Source organism: Bos indicus x Bos taurus, chromosome 17, assembly GCF_003369695.1.
Source record: "Bos indicus x Bos taurus breed Angus x Brahman F1 hybrid chromosome 17, Bos_hybrid_MaternalHap_v2.0, whole genome shotgun sequence".
NCBI lineage: Eukaryota > Metazoa > Chordata > Mammalia > Artiodactyla > Bovidae > Bos > Bos indicus x Bos taurus.
Genome location: NC_040092.1, coordinates 3,361,568 through 3,382,069, shown reverse-complemented (window position 1 = coordinate 3,382,069; position 20,502 = coordinate 3,361,568). Strand labels below are relative to the sequence as shown.

Below are 20,502 nucleotides of genomic sequence, written 5' to 3'. Positions count from 1 at the left end.
ACTAGGCAGGGGAGGTCAAAGGGCTTTGTGGAAGTCTTGGAGAGTGTTGACACTGCCTACCACTCCCCACTGGCTCAGCTCTGAGAAGATGGGAGGGTGGATAGTATTTTTGAGGGCTTCCCTTGTGGTTCAGCAGGTAAAGAATCCGCCTGCAATGAGAGAGACCTGGGTTCAATCCCTGGGTTAGGAACATCTCCTGGAGAAGGGAAAGGCTACCCACTCCAGTATTCTTGCCTGGAGAATCCCCATGAACAGAGGAGCCTGGCGGGCTACAGTCCATGGGGTCACAAAGAGTCGTGTCCACGACTGAGCAATTGGATGAATGGATGGAATGAATTAAAAAATACTAAAGTGAAAGTCACTTAGTCATGTTCTTCTCCAGGGGATCTTCCTGACCCAGGGACTGAAACCGGATCTCCTGCATTTAATTCATTGCTGTTTTGTTTTGTTTTTTAATTAAAGGAAGCTTAACGGAAAACTGACAAAAATCTCAAAACTAATCTAACCCATAGGGGCTCTGATTCCTCCTCTTCAGGAAATGTGGGGCAGGGGGAGCTGCCCCCCTGGCTGGCTCAGTTTCCCTCCTGCAAACTCTCCTGGAGAAACCCTCTCTAAATATTAATTCCTGGATATTTTGGTCCTTTCTCTGGAAATCTCCTGCCCTACAATATGGACTATTTGCAGGCTCCTGCGGGTCTCGGAATCACCAAAGGAAAATGAAAAAAACACATTCCTGAACACACCAGAGGGTATCTGATTCAGCTGGTATGAATCAACGGCCGGGCTGGGGGGTTTTAATTCCAGTCCAAGGATTGCAATGGGGATTAGGGGACACCTGCAGCCATTCTGCACTCTGACCACCAGAGGGCGCCATGGACCGAGCTAAGCGCTCCCCCTTTGCGGTCCCGTTCCTCCAGACAGGTTGCTGTCATCAAGGGCTTGCCGGTCAGATAACAAGGCTAGGGGTGAACTGTGCCCCAGGGGACAGGAGCCTCCACAGAGGAGGAAGCTGTCAGCAAAGGGGCTCACTCACAGCGGGCTGTGGGCACTTGTGATCCTTGCACACTTGGACTCCAGAGCTGAGAGAGGAGTTCCGAGCTTGGAATTCCGATCAGATTGTCCTGCTTCTGGGGTGTGCTGTTTACCCGGCCCTGAGCTCAGAGAGCAGCCCGTCTGTTCCGATGGGAAAACCAAGACCCGGGCAGGGGCAAAAGCTTAGTGGCAGCTGCTCTGGCTCCCGGCCCACCTACAGCTCTCTGTCCTCCCAGCGAGGGCAGAGGGTGAACCCCAGGAAAGTTCAGCTATGAGTCAGTTCTGAGCGCCCAGGGGATGGGACAGGGGCTGCTGGCCAGGGATAGAGCGGCCGGCGGGACCCTGCTTCTGCAGCTGCGGGTGGCCGTGTTGATTCAGCTTCCTTCTGACTGCCTGGAGGGGGGCCCGCCCCGGGCTGGGAGACGCAGGAGGGATTGGGGTTAGGGAGGGGCGAGGGAGGGGCATTAAGGGGCCGAGTGGGCCAATTCTTTTGGATGCTGAGGTCCCACGGGATAACTGTGGCCAGAGATTAGGTGGTCCGGAGACTGGTCCTAGGTTGAAGTCTCCTGGGGCGGGGGGCGGGGGGGTGGTTCTTGAAGATGGAATCTCCTGAGAGGTTAGGAGTTTTTCATCAGGAAGATACCCCACTGGGTATCGTCCCTATTGGGGGCTTGCCTTGGCGCTGGGTGGGGCGGGGCCTGATCCCCGACTGATGCGGGGAGGAGGACAGACAGGCTAGCGGGGGTGGTCTGCGAACGGAGGAGGAGCCCCGAGCGGGCGGTGTCGGGGCGGGGCGAGACGGCCTTCCCGGCTCCGGGGGCGGGGCCTGACCCGAGGTGGCGCCCCCGGGCTCGGCCCAGTTTTCCGGGTGGGGCGCGTGGGGCGGCCGCGGAGGCGGGGCCTAGAGTGCGGAGCCTCGCTCTCCGCCCGAGCCTGGCGGGAGCCGCCGGTGCTGCCGCCGGTGCTGCCGCCGGAGCCGCCGGGAGCCGGAGCCACAGCGCAGGCCCTGCGGGAGCCGAGCTGAGCCGAACTCGCCGCGTGACACCGGCCGGAGCGCGGGGCCGGCGCGTCTGCCCGCTGCTGGGCCTGGGCAGTGTCGGACGCAGCGAGCCGGACCCACCGGCACCAACCCGGCGCGGGAGCCCGGATCGCCCCCCACCAGGCCTGGCGTGAACTAGCCGGAGGACCCGGGGACTGGACCGAAGAGAAAAGGGATGGAGGATTCCGTCTAAGCGTAGCGTGGGCACTCGGGCGGGAGGAGAGTGGAGACTTCGCCTGGCACGGGCAGAGGTGCCCGGCGCTTACTAGGCCAGGCTTGAACACCAGAGAGCCTGGCATCCCAGCTGAAGCGACCTGGGCTCTGGTCTCCCTGCGCCGAGGACACCGCACGGCTCCTGGACCTCCGCTGCCGCAGGCTGGGCGCCAGAGACTGTGCCTGCACCTGCTTGAGACGGGGCGGGCCAAGGTGGGGCTCTCTGGTGGCCCAGAGCTGGTCACCGGGGAGCCGGCCTCCTGCCGCGGCCCTACTGGTACCCATGTGCCGTTGCCCGCCGGACCACCATGACGGCAGGATGACCTCTGCCGAGGCAGTGGAGGTGGCTGGCGGCGCTCGGTGGGCCGGGTCCGCCGAGTGGCCCCCTGGCACCCCGCAGGCCCTTCGGCGGCCTGGCCGGGCCCGGGTGGCCGTGGCCGCGCTGGTGTGGCTGCTGGCGGGAGCCAGCATGTCGAGCCTCAACAAGTGGATTTTCACGGTGCACGGCTTCGGGCGGCCCCTGCTGCTGTCGGCGCTGCACATGCTGGCGGCCGCGCTGGCCTGCCACCGGGGGGCGCGGCGCCCCTTGCCCGGGCAGACCCGCCGCCAGGTGCTGCTGCTCAGCCTCACCTTCGGCGCCTCGATGGCTTGCGGCAACGTGGGCCTGAGCGCCGTGCCGCTGGACCTGGCACAGCTGGCCACCACCACCACCCCGCTCATCACGCTGGCCCTGTCCGCGCTGCTGCTTGGCCGGCGCCACCACCCACTGCAGTTTGCGGCCATGGGTCCGCTCTGCCTGGGGGCCGCCTGCAGCCTGGCCGGAGAGCTCCGGACACCCCCGGCTGGCTGCGGTTTCCTGCTGGCGGCAACCTGCCTCCGTGGCCTCAAGTCCATTCAGCAGAGTGAGTAACCTAGGTCACTGGTTGAGGAGGTGGGGACCCGGGTGGGACTGTGGGAGTGTGGCCTGGGGAACCCTGTGAGGAGGTATGGCTGCTATCCCATTTTACTGATGACCAAACTGAGGCATGTGGCTTTGGAAGAGGCAGGAACTGAGGCTCAGAAAGGGCCAACTGCTCAGTGATTTCCAGGCCTCAAACTTAGGCTCTAGAGGCCCAGCTGGTTTTGTCCCCATTTGACGCGTAGAGGGGCTTGCCCTGGGCCATGTAAGCAGCAGAGGCAAGATTTGAACCCAGTCAGACTGTAAAGAATCTGCCTCCAATACAAGAGACCCAGGTCCAATCCCTGGGTGGGGAAGATCCCCTGGAGAAGGGCATGGCAACCCACTCCAGTATTCTTGCTTGGAGAATCCCATGGACGGAGGAGCCTGGCGGGCTACAGTCCATGGGGGTTCCAAAGAGTCGGGCACAACTGAGCGACTTTCACTTCACTCAGGCAGAGTCCGTGCTGTCCTAGGGATGTGGCATAAGACTGTGGACCCAGCTTGACAGTGGGAACTGGTGGGAGAGAAAGAGGGCAAGATGGTAAAGCAGGATTTGGAAGAGGGGCGGAGGAGTGGGGCTTGCTAAGTCTGGGAAGGGCGGTGTCTTCTGGGAACTGCAGTGTAACAGGCCCTATGCTGGGTGTTCACTTTGAGTTGTCATGGCAACCACTACTTTCATCCCCATTTTACAGATGATGGAACTGAGACCCAGAGAAATTCATGATTTGCCCAGAGTCACACAGCTCCAAAGGACCAGAATCCTGGTCCATGTGACTCTGGACCTTAGCTCTGGTGGAAGGGGGCTGGGGGCTCTGGGCAGAGGGTAGAGTGGAGACTCCAAACCCAGACCCTGAGAAATCACTCTGCTGGAGGGTGGAGATCACTTTCCTGCCTGTCCTACTGAGGGTTCTTTGAGTCACAGCCCCCACCCTGTCTCTGCCCCTACTCAGGGTAGGGAGGCCTGTGTTCCAGCCACAGATGGGCTCATAATTCCTGGGTGACCTGGGGCGGATCTGGATCTTGTCTGGGCCTCAGTCTCCCTATGTGTTTGATGGAGGAGGTCAGAGTTGATAGAGTCCCAGGACTTTCTTGCTCTCCCTCCCTTGTGGCTCTGAGATCCTATGACCCAGGCCTGGAAGAGGGAAAGGGTTGCTCCAAGGGCACTGGGCTGGGGTTAGGGCAGCCTGCAGCCAGGAAAGGTTGAAGTCAGAGCTCAGGCCTGCCCTGGAATCAGGACCCAGAGGCCCTGTCCCCATCTTCCAGGGCCCTGAGGCAGGGCCAAAGCCCAGTTCTATTTTTGCCTTCAGGTTACTTGAGAGCTGGGGCCTGAGCTCTGGGCATGAGTCAGTGGGAAACTTGACCTTGTGCCCCGCCCTGAGCAGGGCCAGAAGGCTGGGAAGGCCCCAACCTAAGGCCCACACCACACCTGCTGAGGCCTAGCCTCCTCACCCGAGAAGAGCCCCGGCCAGCAGGACAGGCTGTGGCCGGCCAGGCCTCGGGCACACGGACAGGGGCTGGCAGGTGCCTGGCATCAGGCTGCTCCTCGGCTCTGCCAGCTCCCTCCTTGTCACCTGCCTGCCCCTGAGGCAGGTTGGATGCTGGCTCCGGGCTCCCACAGGGCCCTCTGCATCCCCCATCAGGACTCCATGTGCCTTGTATTGATATTATAGCCACTTGGTTACCTGTCTGCCCCTCACCAGGCAGGAGCTCCTGGAGGGCATGGCTTAGCTTTGGGGCAGCTCCATGTCCCCAGCACTTGACTTGGGGCCTGGCGCAGGGAAGGTACCACTTAAGCGGTGAATTTATTAATGGTCTGATGGAAGAATTGGTAGGCTGCTTAAGCTACTTGGCTCAGGATGCTAAGGAGAGAGCTTAGGAGGCTGGAGGTCCCACTAACAGAGATGGGAGCCCAGCACAGAGGTGGGTCAGATCAGACTGGAGGAAAGGAATGAGGTGGGTTTTGGACAAGAGGAGGTTACTACTCGCAGACTTTCCAGGAAAGTCACCAGGGCCAATTTAGACTAGAATGTGAGTGACTGACACCAGCTCCTTTCCTGATGGCAGACTCCAAGGGAGCAGAGGATGAAAGTCCAGGACGAGGAGTGCCCAGCAGCTCCCCTCCTTCCTGGGCCAGTTGCAGGCCCGGGGGGGCGCCACTCGTGGAGAGGAGTGATGCTGCCTCTCCCCTCACAGAAAGGCTGGGAGACGGGGTGCCAGCGCGCTGAGACTTGTCCTCAGCTACACACACCTGCATCAGGTTGACCCCATTCCCATCCGCTGAGCTCTCAGGCTGGTGGGGAGACACCCTCAGAAGGAACAATCACAAAGCAGGGAAGAAGGGCTAAAGCCAAGGTGGGCACAGCTGTGATTGGGATGGATACTTCTCGGGGAGACCAGAGAAGGCTGCCTAGAGGAGGAGGCAGGCAGTGATGGTGACAGCCGAGCCCTGACTATGGGCCCATGCTGTGCCCAGCTCTTCACACGGGCAGAGCAGGAAAGGGCATTCTGGGAGCGGGACGCAAGCCCTGCCAGGGTGCGGGTGTTAGCCAGCGGGGTTGCACGTAGCGGGTCATGACAGCCACCATGGGCAGCAGTTGCCCCTGGGCACAGGTCCTGCGCTCAGCACCTCACACGGCCCCGTGAGGGCATGTTGTTACTTTGCCCATGCTCCCGAGGGGGGACAGGCATAGAGAGAGGGTGACCTGTGTGATATCACACAGCTCGTGATGGAGCAGAGGTGGGATAAGCCCGAAGCCAACAGAACGGCGTCCAGAGGGTGTTAGTCTGCGTGTGTCTGAAATGTGGCATGTTCAGATGATGAAACGGAAATGCCTTCGGAGGAGGAGAAGTTGAAATGCGGGGTTTGGGGTAAGCAGGCAGGGGAGGGGTCGCTGAGGAGCCCGGATGACAGGTCGGTGGGGTAACTGGCTCTTTTCCTGGGCTGGAGGGGACAGTGTGTGGGGGGAGGGGGAGGGCTGGATGGATTACAGAACAGGTGCACGGGGCCGAGCGGGGAAGTTAGGGCCTGCCTGCCTGCCTCTCAGAGAGTGAAATTCGCCAAAGGTGAAGTTCACCTGCAATCCTGACCACCTTCCAGTGATTGCACCTTGAACACGTAGGCCACAGGCAGCTCGTAACGGTGCTAAATTTGGAGCAGCCGAACAGGAGGCATTCCAGTTATCTGTTCATTTCTAGAAATGCTTGACAGAAGGACTGTTGCCTAGAGAACAAAGCCAAAACATCAAAATGAAATCGAGAGACAAATGAGATTTCCTATTCTAAGCATAGCCTCTGAGTAAGCGCCTCTGTGGTTCTTTGGAAAGTGTGTGTCAGAAAACGCGTAGAGGCTGAGAGAGTGCTGGGAGGGGCTGGGGAGACCTTTCTCATCTCTCTCCACGAAAGCTTGGAGAAGGCACAAAACCGCCGTTGCCTCTTTGCAAGTCCTATCATTTCAGCTCAGCCCCGTGAGATTTTATGATGGGCCCTGCTTCCTTTGTGAACCGACTGGGTGGTAACGTGTACACACACGGGCACACACGGGCAAGATGCTAGGATGCCCTCTTTCCTTGCAAAGCCCCAGGTTTCCTCCGTGTCCTGGATTTGTCTTGACGAGCTCCAGCGTCCGTAGTGACAGGTGCTAACTATCTGCGGCAAACGTGAGTGACAGCGACTCTCCCTGGCGGTCCAGTGGTTGGGACTCCACCTTTCAGTGCAGGGGGTGCAGGTTCGATCCCTTGTTGGGGAACTAAGATCCCACGTGCCTCTTGGCCAGGAAATCGAAACGGAAAACAGAAGCAATATTGTAACACATTCAATAAAGACTTTAAAAATGGTCCACATTAAAAAAAAAATCTTAACAAAACAAAACACACACACGCTCACACAGTGAATGACAGCTGGGCGCAACAATGACCTCCTTGTTGTGCCTGTCATCCCAGTGGTCACAAGTGATTGAACGTGACCTTGCTTTCAAACTCTCTCTCTTGTAACGTAAAGGCCCACATAGCTAGTACATGGCAGAGCTGGGAGTGCTGGAGCGAGCAACGTGGGAGCCACACTGTGGGGCTGGGGGTGCCAGAATGGCCGACGCCAAGAAAGCAGACTTGGGCCCCCTTGGCTCAGCACCTTCAAAGGCGGTTACGAGTCCAGGATGTTTTTCTCCAGGGCCTGGAGAACCCCTGAAAAATTTTTTTTTTTCACATTTATTCATCAGTGGGATATCACAGATTATTGTTTCAGCTTGTGGGAGGAGTCAGTGATAACAGGCTTATTTCTCCTATCTTTTTACGCTTACTGACCGAAGCTTACCTGATAAGGGCTTTATGTACATTATTTTAATCTGCATACTTAAGGTTTTATTGGGACTTCCCAGGTGGCGCTAGTGGTAAAGAACCCGATTACCGATGCAGGGGACACGGGAGAGACTTGGGTTCGATCCCTGGGTCGGGAAGATCCCCTGGAGAAGGGCATGGCAGCCCACTCCAGTCTTCTTGCCTAGAGAATCCCAGGGACAGAAGAGCCTGGCGGGTTACAGTCCATGGGGTTGCAAAGAGTCGAACACGACTGAAGCGACATAGCATGCACAAGGTTTTATTATCCTCTGACTCTGCAGGTGAGGAAACCTAGGCCTCCCGAGGTTAAGGGCCAGGTCACAGCTGGCCAGGAGCGGACCAGGTCACCACCCAGGTGGTCTGACCTTCCCGTTACAGAGCCGGAGCCCCTCGTTCCGCCGGAGGGGCTGGGGCAGGCTTCCTGGAGGTCGTGGCAGGCTGGCCTCGCAGAGGGTCATCTGGAGCCCAGTGCTGATGGCTGTTGCCCTGGTTTCAGGTGCCCTGCTGCAGGAAGAGCAGCTGGACGCGGTGACCCTGCTGTACGCCACCTCGCTGCCCAGCTTCTGCCTGCTGGCTGGCGCCGCCCTGGTGCTGGAGGCCGGCGTGGCGCCGCCGCCCGTCCCCACCGACTGCCACCTCTGGGCCTGTGTCCTGCTCAGCTGCCTCCTGTCCGTGCTCTACAACCTGGCCAGCTTCTCCCTGCTGGCCCTCACCTCGGCCCTCACGGTCCACGTCCTGGGCAACCTCACCGTTGTGGGCAACCTCGTCCTGTCCCGGCTGCTGTTTGGCAGCCGCCTCAGCACCCTCAGCTATGTGGGCGTGGCGCTCACCCTTTCTGGAATGTTCCTTTACCACAACTGTGAGTTCGTGGCCTCCTGGGCTGCCCGCCGGGGATTCCGGTGGAGGGACCAGCCTGGTAAGGGTCTCTGAGACCTGAGGGAGCACAGGGACCACGCGGGACTGCCCTGGCCCGAATCCAGCCTTGGCCCATGGCCACGGGAGAGCAGGCAGCCGCTGGGGCCGTCGGGGGAGACAGGTCTTCCTGCGGGGTCGCTGTGGAGGCTGCAATGGGGTCTCCTAGAGCGCCCCGGCTCCTGTCCCTGCCTGCCTCTCCTCATCACAGACCCCACTCACCGCTGGATGGTGCACCCAGGCACGGTCGCAGTGCTTGTCAGAGGACTCACGACGATTAGGGTCAAGTACTGTGCTGAAAATTGCTGGCTAAGCTTGGAGAACCTCACCAACGTTCTGACGGTGATGGTGGTGATGATGGCAATGATTCTTGGCGGTCGCACAATCCTTCCTGCAGGAAGTGGGGGAGGCAGCTAGGGGGCCCAGGGAAGAGCAGCTTTGCTACTCGGCTTACCTAGGGAGCTGGGGGTTGTCTGTGCCAACTCCAGGCAGCTGCTGTGGCCTCAGCCCTGGGCCCCACAACGTTGGGTCTTCCGTCCTCAAATAAACTATTTTTGCTTGTACACCTGTGTCATTCCTCGGGGTAGCGGCCAAGGAAACACAGGCACACCATCCACCCACCCAGAAACAAGGACTTGCTCCCACCCTCACTGGGGCCTGGCCAGCCCCCCCATCCACCCAGACCGCTGCTCTGACCCCTCACACCATCTTCCTACAGCCTCGAGGGGAATCTCTTAAAACACATGGTTTCTGTGGCTCCACACTGCTTGTGGGACCAGGTCAGGCCTAGCCCCATGGCCTCTCCCCTCTCCCCTCCTTTGTTGTCATTGTTCAGTCGCTAAGTTGTGTCCGACTCTTTGCGACCCCATGGGCTGCAGCAAGCCAGGCTCCTCTGTCTTCCACTATCTCCCGGAGCTTGCTCAAACTCATGTCCATTGAGTCGATGATGCCATCCAACCATCTCATCCTGTGTCGGCCCCTTCTCCTGCCCTCAGTCTTTTCCATCATCAGCACCACTTTCAATCCATACCTGCTTCCATCAGGTACCCCGTGACACCCAGCTGCCCACTGGAGTCTCCACACACGCTGGTCCCTGGTCTGTGGTTCTCCTCCTACATCAGCTTCTCCCTTCTCATGGCTAAACCCTTGCCTGGGGGTGAAAACCCAAACTGTGCAACTCTCCTCTAAAGGAAAAACCAGAAAAGAAGCCTGAGGAAGGAAAGGCCTGGGTGAGGGGCTGTGTCCAGGGCTGTGGGCGCAGAGGGCAAGGAATGGGGTGGTCCCATGGCAGGAGGAGCACTGGGGGTGGGGGGTGGAGCATCTGGGGAACTGGCCTGACCCAGCTGCCTCACTTCCCATCCTTCCCTTGGCTTAGGCACTTAACTCCAGCCACCCACCTGTCTCCACTGCAGGCCCCCTGTTAAAAACCATAACGTCCCTGCCTGGGTTAGAGATTCTGGGGACCTAATCCCACTCTGCCCGCCTCACTGTGCCTGGGGCAGGTACCTCCCCTCTCTGAGCCTTGGTTTCCAGATCTGCAAAATGGGCTGATGATCCCCGGGGAGAGGACTTCCAGTGAGGACCTGGTGGGCAGAGCCAGGGGTGGAGAGGGGACGATGGGGCTAGTGGGCTTGGTCCCTAGCATGAGCTAGTCACCCACTCTCTCAGGCTCTAGGTACATCTTGAAAATGGGAGGATGGGAGCTTGGCCAGGCCGGGGCTGGGGTCTAGGGTGCCTGGGACTCAGAGCTAAGACTCATTCATTCCTTCACGTGGCCGGAATTTGTGGTCAGGGCTACACGGAGGGTTGGGCCCAGGCTGGGGTAGGGGCAGCGAGGGCCTGGGGAACGCCTGGCACAGGCAGGACTGGTGCAGGGTTGCCTGTCCCGGCCTCTGTGCAGGCGGGTCTAGCGGAGGGGAAGTGGGCCTCGGCTGAGTCACTGGACACCCACCCTCTGTGTGAGTCAGAGAAACCACCAGCCCAGCCCTGTCCTGGTGCAGCCTGGATACCTCTGGGCTCCACCCTGAGGCTTGGCCAGACGGGACAGAGGATGGATGGTTTCCGGCGAGTGGGCCCCATTGGTCCTCAGGACCCTTCCCCTTTCAAGGCACCTCCTGCAGCGCCCTGGGCCCCGGGGAATGCTTGGCTTCAGAGTGAGCCTCCTGTCTGATCAAAGCCAGCCCCTGGTGGGGGTGGGGGGGCAGGGGGCAGTTGGAGCCATGCTTGATCGGCGGACCACCCAGCATTGAGGTGTTTCCTTCAAAGTCAGAGGTACACCCCTCCTAATCACTCCCTGCTGGAGTGGGCACAGTGAATGCTGGCCTGGGGGTATGTCCTGGTCTCCTTTCTCGCCGTCTGACCTGGCTTCACAGAGAACCTCACAGTGAGGGGCTTAGGAGGTGATTCCCATGGACAGCCCTCTAGGTTCTGCTTCTAACTTGTCCCGTTGCCTCCGGTGAGTCACTTGGCCTCCCCAGCCTCCCTCTTTGTACTTAGTGCCAGCTGGGAAGCCTTCTCGGGATGACAGATGTCACCTTCCTTGGGGGAGGTTCCCTACCCCACCCTTCCCCACCCCACGCCAGTCTGGGTTGACAGCCACAGCTGAAGGTCACCCCAGCTCCCTGCACCTCTCCAGGCAGGGCCGCCAGCACATCCCGCTCTCAGAACTGGTTTGTCACCGAGCTGTCTGCTCACCACCGTCTCCCCAGCACCAGCACATAACCCGGCGTGGATGGAGTAGGCGGGAGATACCAGTCAAAAGCAGGGGTCAGACTTGGGTTTGAACCCCAGCCCTGGCATGTCTGAGCTGTGTGACCCTGGGCAGGGGTTTTCCCTTCCTGTGCCTCTTGTGTGTTAAGGGGTGGGGGGTGGTGGGGGTAGAGCCTCACGAGCCTGTCTGGCTCTGGGAGGCTGCAGGGGCTAATATGGGGCAAGTGCTTAGTGATAGTGGCTGAGACTAGATGAAAAATGAACCAGTCGATCTAAGAAAGAAATGAGAGATTTTATTTGCACTGAGTTTGAAGACTGTAACCTGGGAAGAGCATCTCAGAAAGCTCTGAGAATTGTTCCGCCTGTTAGAAGTCAGGGAACAGTTATGTAAGTATTTTTGAGACGGGGTTGGGGGGGGTGGGGGGGTGGGGGGGGCTGTACATCAAATGACAGTTTACATAATCCGGGTCTAAGCGTCGCCCTGGTGGATCATATGACCCCTTACAAGTTTCAAGAAAGAGTGTTATCTTTTTTTTTTTTTTTTTCTTTTTTTTGATTGCTAACATAGTTGAATCCCTTTCATATTATTGGCACTTTGGATTTTCTTTCTTGTGAAGTGTGTAATTAAATCTTTTGCCTATTTTTCTATTGTGTTTTCTTTTCTTATTAATTTATAAATTTGTTTATTTAAATTATATTTTGCATGTTAGTCCTTTGCTGGCTTTGGAAAATATCTCCTCCCATTCTGTGGTTTGCCCATTTACTCTCTTAAAGATGTATTTTAATGTATGTAAATTCTTAAATTCAACTTAGTTGAAGTTGATTCTTTTACTTTATGGTAAGGTACTTTTTTTTTTTTTTTTTTTTTTTGATTTTTTTTTTTTTTTTTAAATTTCAGATATACACATGCTCCCCATCCTGAACCCTCCTCCCTCCCAACCTCCCCATACCATCCCCCTGGGCCTTCCCAGCGCACCAGCCCCAAGCATCCAGCATCGTGCACTGAACCTGGACTGGCATCTCGTTTCATACATGATATTTCACATGTTTCAATGCCATTCTCCCAAATCTTCCCACCCTCTCCCACAGAGTCCATAAGACTGTTCTATACATCAGTGTCTCTTTTGCTGTCTCGTATACAGGGTTATCGTTACCATCTTTCTAAATTCCATATATATGCGTTAGTATACTGTATTTATGTTTTTCCTTCTGGCTTACTTCACTCTGTATAATAGGCTCCAGTTTCATCCACCTCATTAGAACTGATTCAAATGTATTCTTTTTAATGGCTGAGTAATACTCCATTGTGTATATGTACCACAGCTTTCTTATCCATTCATCTGCTGATGGGCATCTAGGTTGCTTCCATGTCCTGGCTATTATAAACAGTGCTGCGATGAACATTGGGGTACATGTGTCTCTTTCCCTTCTGGTTTCCTATACACTAATAATGAGAAAACAGAAAGAGAAATTAAGGAAACAATTCCATTCACCATTGCAACGAAAAGAATAAAATACTTAGGAATATATCTACCTAAAGAAACTAAAGACCTATATATAGAAAACTATAAAACACTGGTGAAAGAAATCAAAGAGGACACTAATAGATGGAGAAATATACCATGTTCATGGATTGGAAGAATCAATATAGTGAAAATGAGTATACTACCCAAAGCAATTTATAGATTCAATGCAATCCCTATCAAGCTACCAACAGTATTCTTCACAGAGCTAGAACAAATAATTTCTAAACGTAAGACCAGAAACTATAAAACTCCTAGAGGAGAACATAGGCAAAACACTCTCCGACATACATCACAGCAGGATCCTCTATGACCCACCTCCCAGAATATTGGAAATAAAAGCAAAAATAAACAAATGGGACCTAATTAAACTTAAAAGCTTCTGCACATCAAAGGAAACTATTAGCAAGGTGAAAAGAGAGCCTTCAGAATGGGAGAAAATAATAGCATATGAAGCAACCGACAAACAACTAATCTCAAAAATATACAAGCAACTCCTACAGCTCAACTCCAGAAAAATAAATGACCCAATCAAAAAAGTGTTATCTTTTGAGGCGTTGTCTTGATGCTGGGAGAAATTCTGCTCTTTGTGGTTGAGCAGGTATTCCTGCTGGTGGGATGTTCTGGTCGATGGGTACATGCAGATGCAGAATGCACAGTGTGGGGAGAGGGGAGGTCGGAAAGGCAGAGGAGAGTGTACTGTCTTGAGCTTTTTCCTGTCTTGACATAGGGTGTGAATTTTATTTCACAAACCTACTAGGTCCTTGAGCCATGTGAGCAGACGGGCTCACTCCAGGCGCCTCCCAGTTCCTCTACCAAGGCTTCCCGTGCTGTGCGCTCCCGCCTCGCAGGCTTCCCCTGCTCACCCAGGGCCCCAGGGCATGCCCTTGGCCTGGCTCCCACCCCCTTGCCCTGCCTTGGAGGAAGCTGGCTCTGTGCTGGGCATCCTGCCATTGTGGATTCAGAACAAAGCGGCTGCCTTGTCTCAGCCCCAGCTGCCAGGGGGCCCCTGCCCACCCTCCGCAGGGGGGCCTTGGATTCTCATTCCAGGGGGCCAGGGCAAACGAGGACTCTTGCTCCCAAATCAGCTCAGGGATGCCAGGAACCGACCATCACACTGTTCCGGCTCAGTGGTGAATACTTACGGGAAATGACACGGAATACCGCGGTGCACCATGGGAGGTTCCGATCGCGCAAGGACCACGATGGAACAACAAACACTTCTGGTCATGGCCTCCGGGGATCTCAGCTTCCATCTGCGCCCTCCTGACCGCCATGGCCACCATGTGCCTCCTGCCTCCTGTCAACACCACCAGGCAGCTCTTGTTGCCTGGGCTGGGCACTTCTCTTTACATGTTGAAACTTTCTCTGGCGGAAGGACCCTTGTCCATGCTTCTTATGCTGTAGCCCAACATCAAATCAGCTGAAGCGAGCTTGCCAGTAGATGAACCAGCAACCCTTCGCACCTCTGCCAAGTCTCCCAGGTGGTCCTGTTCAGCCCTTATATATACAGAAAACGGAAGCCCAAAGAGATGGCCGCAGTCCGTCCAGCTGCTGTAACGAAATGCCGTAGACAGGTGGCTTGTGAACAGAAACGTATTGCTCCCAGTTCTGGAGCTGGAAGTCTGAGACCAGGGTGTCAGCATGGTCGGGTGAGGGCCTGCTTATGGGTCACAGGCTCCATTTATAAAGGTAATAATCCCATTCATGAGGGCTCTACTCTGATGACCTCATTGCCTAATTACCCCCCAAAAGCCTAAATTCAACATGTGAATTTTAGGAAGACACATTCAGGTTATAGCAACCATCTTGCACAAAGATGGAAAAGCAAGGTGTGGTATTCACCCCCTAATTCTTGGGGTTCTGCTACTCCTTGCTTCCCACTCTGCTGTGAACCACAGAGCCAGGGTGTGAGGTTATAGGGGTGTGTGGGGTCTGCCCGATTCACATGAGGTGTTTGCTGGGTGTTCCCCAACTCCGCCAGCAAAACATTTTTTTCTTCAGGGAAAAGGCATTACCGGTATTTTGCCAAAGGAAGTCTAGAAAGATTTGTGGGCTTGGACCCTCTCAGGACCTCTCAACCCCAACATCTCCCACTTAGGATGTGAAATCCTTCCTGCCATATCCCATCCTGAATATTAAAAGAATAACTTAAAAAAGAGGTTCGAATATCTTCTCAATGATGAACAAAAATTATATAGAAAGAAGGAATATACCACAACACCAAAGTGCTGACTTGAGGATCGTATTGTAGATGCACTGTATTTTCATTTTTCCACAAATGAGCCTTTATTTTTAAAAACACATTTCTGAGGGTTCCAGTTCTAAGACTGAGTAAATATAGTCTGTCCTTCCTCTGAATGCAACTAACAACCCAGGATGGAATGCAGGAAGCAGCTCTCTGAGGACTCTCAAAAAGAAGTGGTAGCAGGTGGACTAGGAGAGGAAACCAGAATTTGGGATATAAAAGTCTGATGACGAGTCTCCTGTTTTGCTTTTTGCCCTGTTATCTGCTGGCCTGGTCTCCGAGGCAGCGTGAATCCTGGGACTGTGCAATGGACATGGAAAGAAAGGCCTTCAAGAGCAGCCTTGTCTTCCTGGTCTGAGGACTCTTCAGGACAGAAATCCCCTTCTTCGTTCTTTTTTTTTCCCCCCTTATACAGTGCCATCCCTGCGCAAGCCTCACGTGAAGTGGAAACCGGGCGGTGGAAGCCAGGAAACACTTAAAGCTCAGGGGAACTCGTTCTGACCCAAAGAACTGTGGTTGAAGGCATGTGTGGTGGGCAGGAGTCCCCTTGCTGTTTTTCCTCTCTTCGTCCTGTCACCTGGCCCCGGAGCACAGACTTGGTCACAGGATGCATGCAGCAGGGCAGGGAGACTAAAAGCCCCAGTTTCTAGCTGGAGGACCCGGGGAAGGGCGGCCTTGAAAACTGGAGAGCCTGGGAGAAATCACGGAGAGCGGGAGGCTTGAGAAATGGATCTCACAGGCTCACGTGTGTGGATCTGACCCCAAACGGCATCCCAGTGACTTCGACACTACTGGGCAGACCACTCAGATTTCAGGCTGGCCCCTGGGTGGCACTAGCTTAGGACAGATTTGACCTAACATTGCAAAAGTTCAGAAAACTGACCATCGAACTCTGGCACTGTTTAAAAAAAATTCAGCTGAGTAAGTTTTTAAAATCTTGTTGGCTTTATTCAGTGATTCATGAATTGAGAAGCATCCATCTAGCAAACAGAAGGGGCCCCGAGGCCCCTTCTGAGGGACTTTTAGGGGCAGGAGGGAGCAGGCACAAGGAAGCTATTCCAGGCAGAAAATGGCTTTGGTTATTGCAAGTCTACTTTCCTTAGGGGATGGCCAGAGTCTATCAGGCTGATTACCTAACTTGTGCTGATCTGGTGATACAAATTGACTGGCTTAATATTCCATTTCTGGAAGAGCTGAAACTATTGCCAAGTCTCGGTTTGGTGACGTGGGTTTTAGCATTAAGAGACTCCACTTTAACGCTGTTCTCTTGTTTTTAACGGCCCAGATGACAAAGACCGGAAATGATCCTAAATGGATCAACTGCCTCCTAAAACAAAGACTCAACATTTTCCATAGGATTTAACCAAGACCTAGAGTCTCAAAATATAGTATGTAATTCAAAATGCCCAGGACACAATCCAAAGCTACTCTACATACCAAGAACCAGGAGAGTCTAAACACTGAGATGACCCCAATGTTGGACTTATTAGAAAAGGACCTTAGAAATAAAAAGACAGAAAGTCTCAGCAGAGAAAAATAGGAGATACAGAAAATCACCAATTAAAAAATTTTAAACTAAGACAATACATCAATCAAAATTTGAAAATATACTGGATGGTCCTAGTAGCAGAACAACAGAGGAAAATCTGTGAACTTGAAGACAGGTCAGTAGAAAACTAGCTACAATCAGCAGGATATCCACCTCTGCCAAATGCCCGGTTGCCTGCAAAGTGTGAACGATACTTTACATGATAGAAGAGATTCTGCAGTTGTAATTGAGGTTATGGACTTTAAAATCCAGACTGTCTGGGTTACTGAGCGGGCCTAGTCTAATCACATGAATCCTTAAAGGCAGAGATTGCTGTCTGACTGGATTCGGAGATGCGGCAGGAAGAAAAGTCAGAGGTGTTCAAAGCCTGAGGAGGATTCAACAATCCTCCTACTGTTGGAGGAGGCCGCGTGGAAAGGAATGCAGGAAGCTTCTAGGAGCACAGAGCAGCCCCCAGCTGATAGGAAGGAAGTGGGGTCGCTTTCAACTTCAAGGAACTGAATTCAGGTAACAGTGTCAATAAGCTTGGAAGAAGAATCTTTTCCCAGAGCCTCCAGTTAAACAAAACAAAACAAAACCCACACGGTTTCAGCCTGACAGAACACCTTGATTTTGGCCTTGTGAGACCCAAAGCAGAAGCCTCGAGCTTCCCCAGTGGCTCAGGGTGAAGAATCTACCTTAGTGCAGGAGGCGCAGATTCACCCCCTCGGTTGGGAAGATCTCCTGGAGGAGGAAATGGCAACCCACTCTAGTATTGAGAGGGTAACAGGCAGGAAGGCCAGGGGTCTCCAAATGGAGGAAATAGGCTGCAAGTGTCAGACATTTCTCTCTCAAAGGGCAGGAGGAAACAAACTCGTGTTACATTTTTCCCCTTCTCTATACAAATTTAACAAGGTTTCTCTTAAAATTCTGTGTTGCCATAATGAGATTATGGCTCCACCGGAACTTAACCGTTCTCAAACCTTGAGCTAACCAGTGCATCTTTCTTATGGAAATGTTTGTCTTAAGCTATGTTAATGTGCTATACATTTATCCCAGACTCTGTCTTCAAGTTGGTTTGCCTAAAGGCTCAGAACCAACTTGACAAACCAGTATGTTATACTCATTCATTGTTCTCCTAATCTGTTAATGAAACAATTTATTTGTATGGGAATCTGCCTTTCTTCAAGAATCAAGTCAATCGTTTTATGGCCCGGGATGACTCATCAGATGCCAAGATTATCTCAAAATGCATCTTGTAGGTGAGGGGCCTGGTGCCATTCTCTGAGTTTTGAGACATTTCATTTTTTTTAAATTAGGGGACTGCTAGTAGCTATATAACATCCAGCTAAAGACTAGCACGGGGGTATTCTTTCTGCCCCCTTCTGAGGTCTATGTCAGAAGCTTTCTCTCTTTTATACTTTAATACAACTTTATTACACAAAAGCTCTGAGCGATCAAGCCTCGTCTCTGGCCCCGGATTGAATTCTTTTCCTTCGGAGGCCAAGAATCCTGACCTCTTTCGTGTTTCAGCAACAACCTTTCAGTACTCTTGCCTTGGGAGTCCCATGGACAGAGGAGCCTGGAGGGCTGCAGACCATAGGGTGGCAAGGAGTCGGGCACGGCTGAGCACATACACAAGCAGAAGACTTAGTGAAGCCCGACCAGACTTGTGCCCTACACACAAGCAGAAGACTTAGTGAAGCCCGACCAGACCTGTGCCCTACACACAAGCAGAAGACTTAGTGAAGCCCGACCAGACTTGTGCCCTACATAAATCGTGAAGTAATAAATAGGTATTGTTTGTAGCCACTAAGTTTGTGGTAATTTCTTATGGTGGCAAGAGAAAACTAATACACTATCCAATATGAATACCAGTGAGAGGTAGTAAGATACTAATTTAGGTAGATTACAAACAGTTAAGTATGTATGTTAAAATCTCTAGTACAACCTCTGGAAAAAACTATACAAAATTAAAGTGGAATAATTTTAAAATACTAGTAATCCAAAAGAAGGCATGAAAAGGGAAACAGAGGAATAAAAAAACAGAAAGGATAAACAGAAAACAATAAAATGGTAGACCTAAACCCAAATAGCAATAATTTGGGCCTAAACACACCAATTAAGAGACAAATTAAGATATAAATTTAAAAAAAGACCCAGCCAAATGCTGTCTACAGGAAACACACTTTAGGTTAAAAGTAAAAGGATGTGAAAAGATATATAATGCAAATACCACTTAAAGCTGGAGTGGTTCATGTTAATGTCAGACAATAGACTTCAGAAAATTAAGAAGGAAAAGAGACACCGCATGTTGATACAAGAGTGAGTTCACCATGAAGATGTAACAAACCTAAGTATGTATGTACTGGACAAGAAAACTTCAAATACATGAAACAAAATTAATAGAATTGAAAGGAGATGTACACAAATCTACAATCTTAGTTGGATACCTCAACATTTCTCTCAGTAATCAATACGACAAGGCAACAGAAAACCACCATCCATCAACTGGTCCTAACTGACACTTACTGAACATTCTATCCCAAATAACCATCTCCCCCTTTCCAAGTGCATAGTAAACATTCACCAAGACAGCCCATATCCTACACTGTTAAGTAAACATCAACAAATTTAGAAGGAATGAAATCATACAATATTATGGTCTCTGACCTAGACAGTATTTAAAATTAGAAACCAACAACAGAGATGGTGGTAAAATTTCCAAATACTTACAAGTTAAACTACACACTTCTAAATAATACACGGGTTAAAGAGGACATTGCAAGGAAAACTAAAAAATGTTTTGAAATGAACAAAAATGAAAATGCAGCACGTAAAACTTTGTGGGATGCAGCTCTCGAATCCATAATCTAAGTTTCCACCTTAGGAAATTAGAAAAAAGAGAAAAATAAACTCAAAGTAAGAAGAACTATGAAAATAACAAATAACAGAAATCAGTCAAATAGAAAAGGGAAGAACAATAGAGAAAATTAAAGACACAAGGTAGGTTATTCTTTAAAAAGATTCTTTAAATTGATAAACATCTAGCTAGACTAACAAAGAAATAGAGAAGACAAACAATCAGTTTGGAGAATGAAAATGTGATGTCACTCTGCAGACACTAAGGATATTAAGGGAATACTATGAACAACCCCACGTGCATAAACTGGATCCATTAGATGAAATGAATCTATTCCTTGAAAATCATGAACTACCAAAACACACCAAAGATGAAACAGACAGTTTGATTAATCCTTTAACTATTAGTGGAATTGAATTCACTGTTAATCCTTTTGAAAAAAAAAATCTACAGGCCCAAACAGTTTCACTGCAGAAGCCTACCAAACGTTTAAAGAAACACCCATCCATATATCTCTTCCAGAAAACAGAAGAGAAGACTTCCCAACTCTTCCTTAATCTAATACACGGCAACTACAAAAACGCCTATAGCTAACATCATAGTGAACGGTAAAATAATGGACACTTCTCTAAGAGTAAGAATACTGTAGGACTCACTCTAAAGTTACAATCATCAAGATAATGTGGTATTGGTAAAGAGAGAGAGACACATATATCACACTGAATGAGGAGCATAAAAAACAGACCCTGTAAAGGCAGCTCAGTGGAGGAGAAAGGACAGCCTCCAACAAACAGCTGAAACCATCAAACACCCATATGAAAAAATACGAACCTCAAACTAAACCTCACACCTTATACAAAAGGATCACGGAAATAAGGAGAAAATTTTAACTCTCCAACACTAGAGAGAATCTTTGTGATAGGAGGTTAGGCAGAGTTCTTAGATGTGGCACCAAAACAATAATCCATAAAAGGAAAATCTGGAAAGTAGCACTTCATCCACATATAACACTTCTGCTCTGCAGGAGACACTTTAAAGAGCAGCTAGAAAAGACATGCTAGATTAGGGGGAAAATACTTACAGATCCATATCTGATAAAGGGCTTGTATCCAGAAGACTCTTGAGAGTCCCTTGGACTGGAAGATCAAACCAGTCAATCCTAAA

General features: G+C 51.9%; 1 protein-coding gene across 1 annotated transcript; it reads left to right on the top strand.

Annotated features, from left to right (window-relative positions):
* Positions 1-2,510: 2,510 nt before the first annotated feature.
* SLC35E4 (solute carrier family 35 member E4) lies at positions 2,511-9,030 on the top strand. Its single transcript, XM_027566300.1, has 2 exons — positions 2,511-3,186; positions 8,052-9,030. Exons 1-2 carry the CDS (start codon positions 2,568-2,570, stop codon positions 8,483-8,485), a joined length of 1,053 nt encoding a protein of 350 aa, XP_027422101.1. The 5' UTR covers positions 2,511-2,567; the 3' UTR covers positions 8,486-9,030.
* Positions 9,031-20,502: the final 11,472 nt, after the last annotated feature.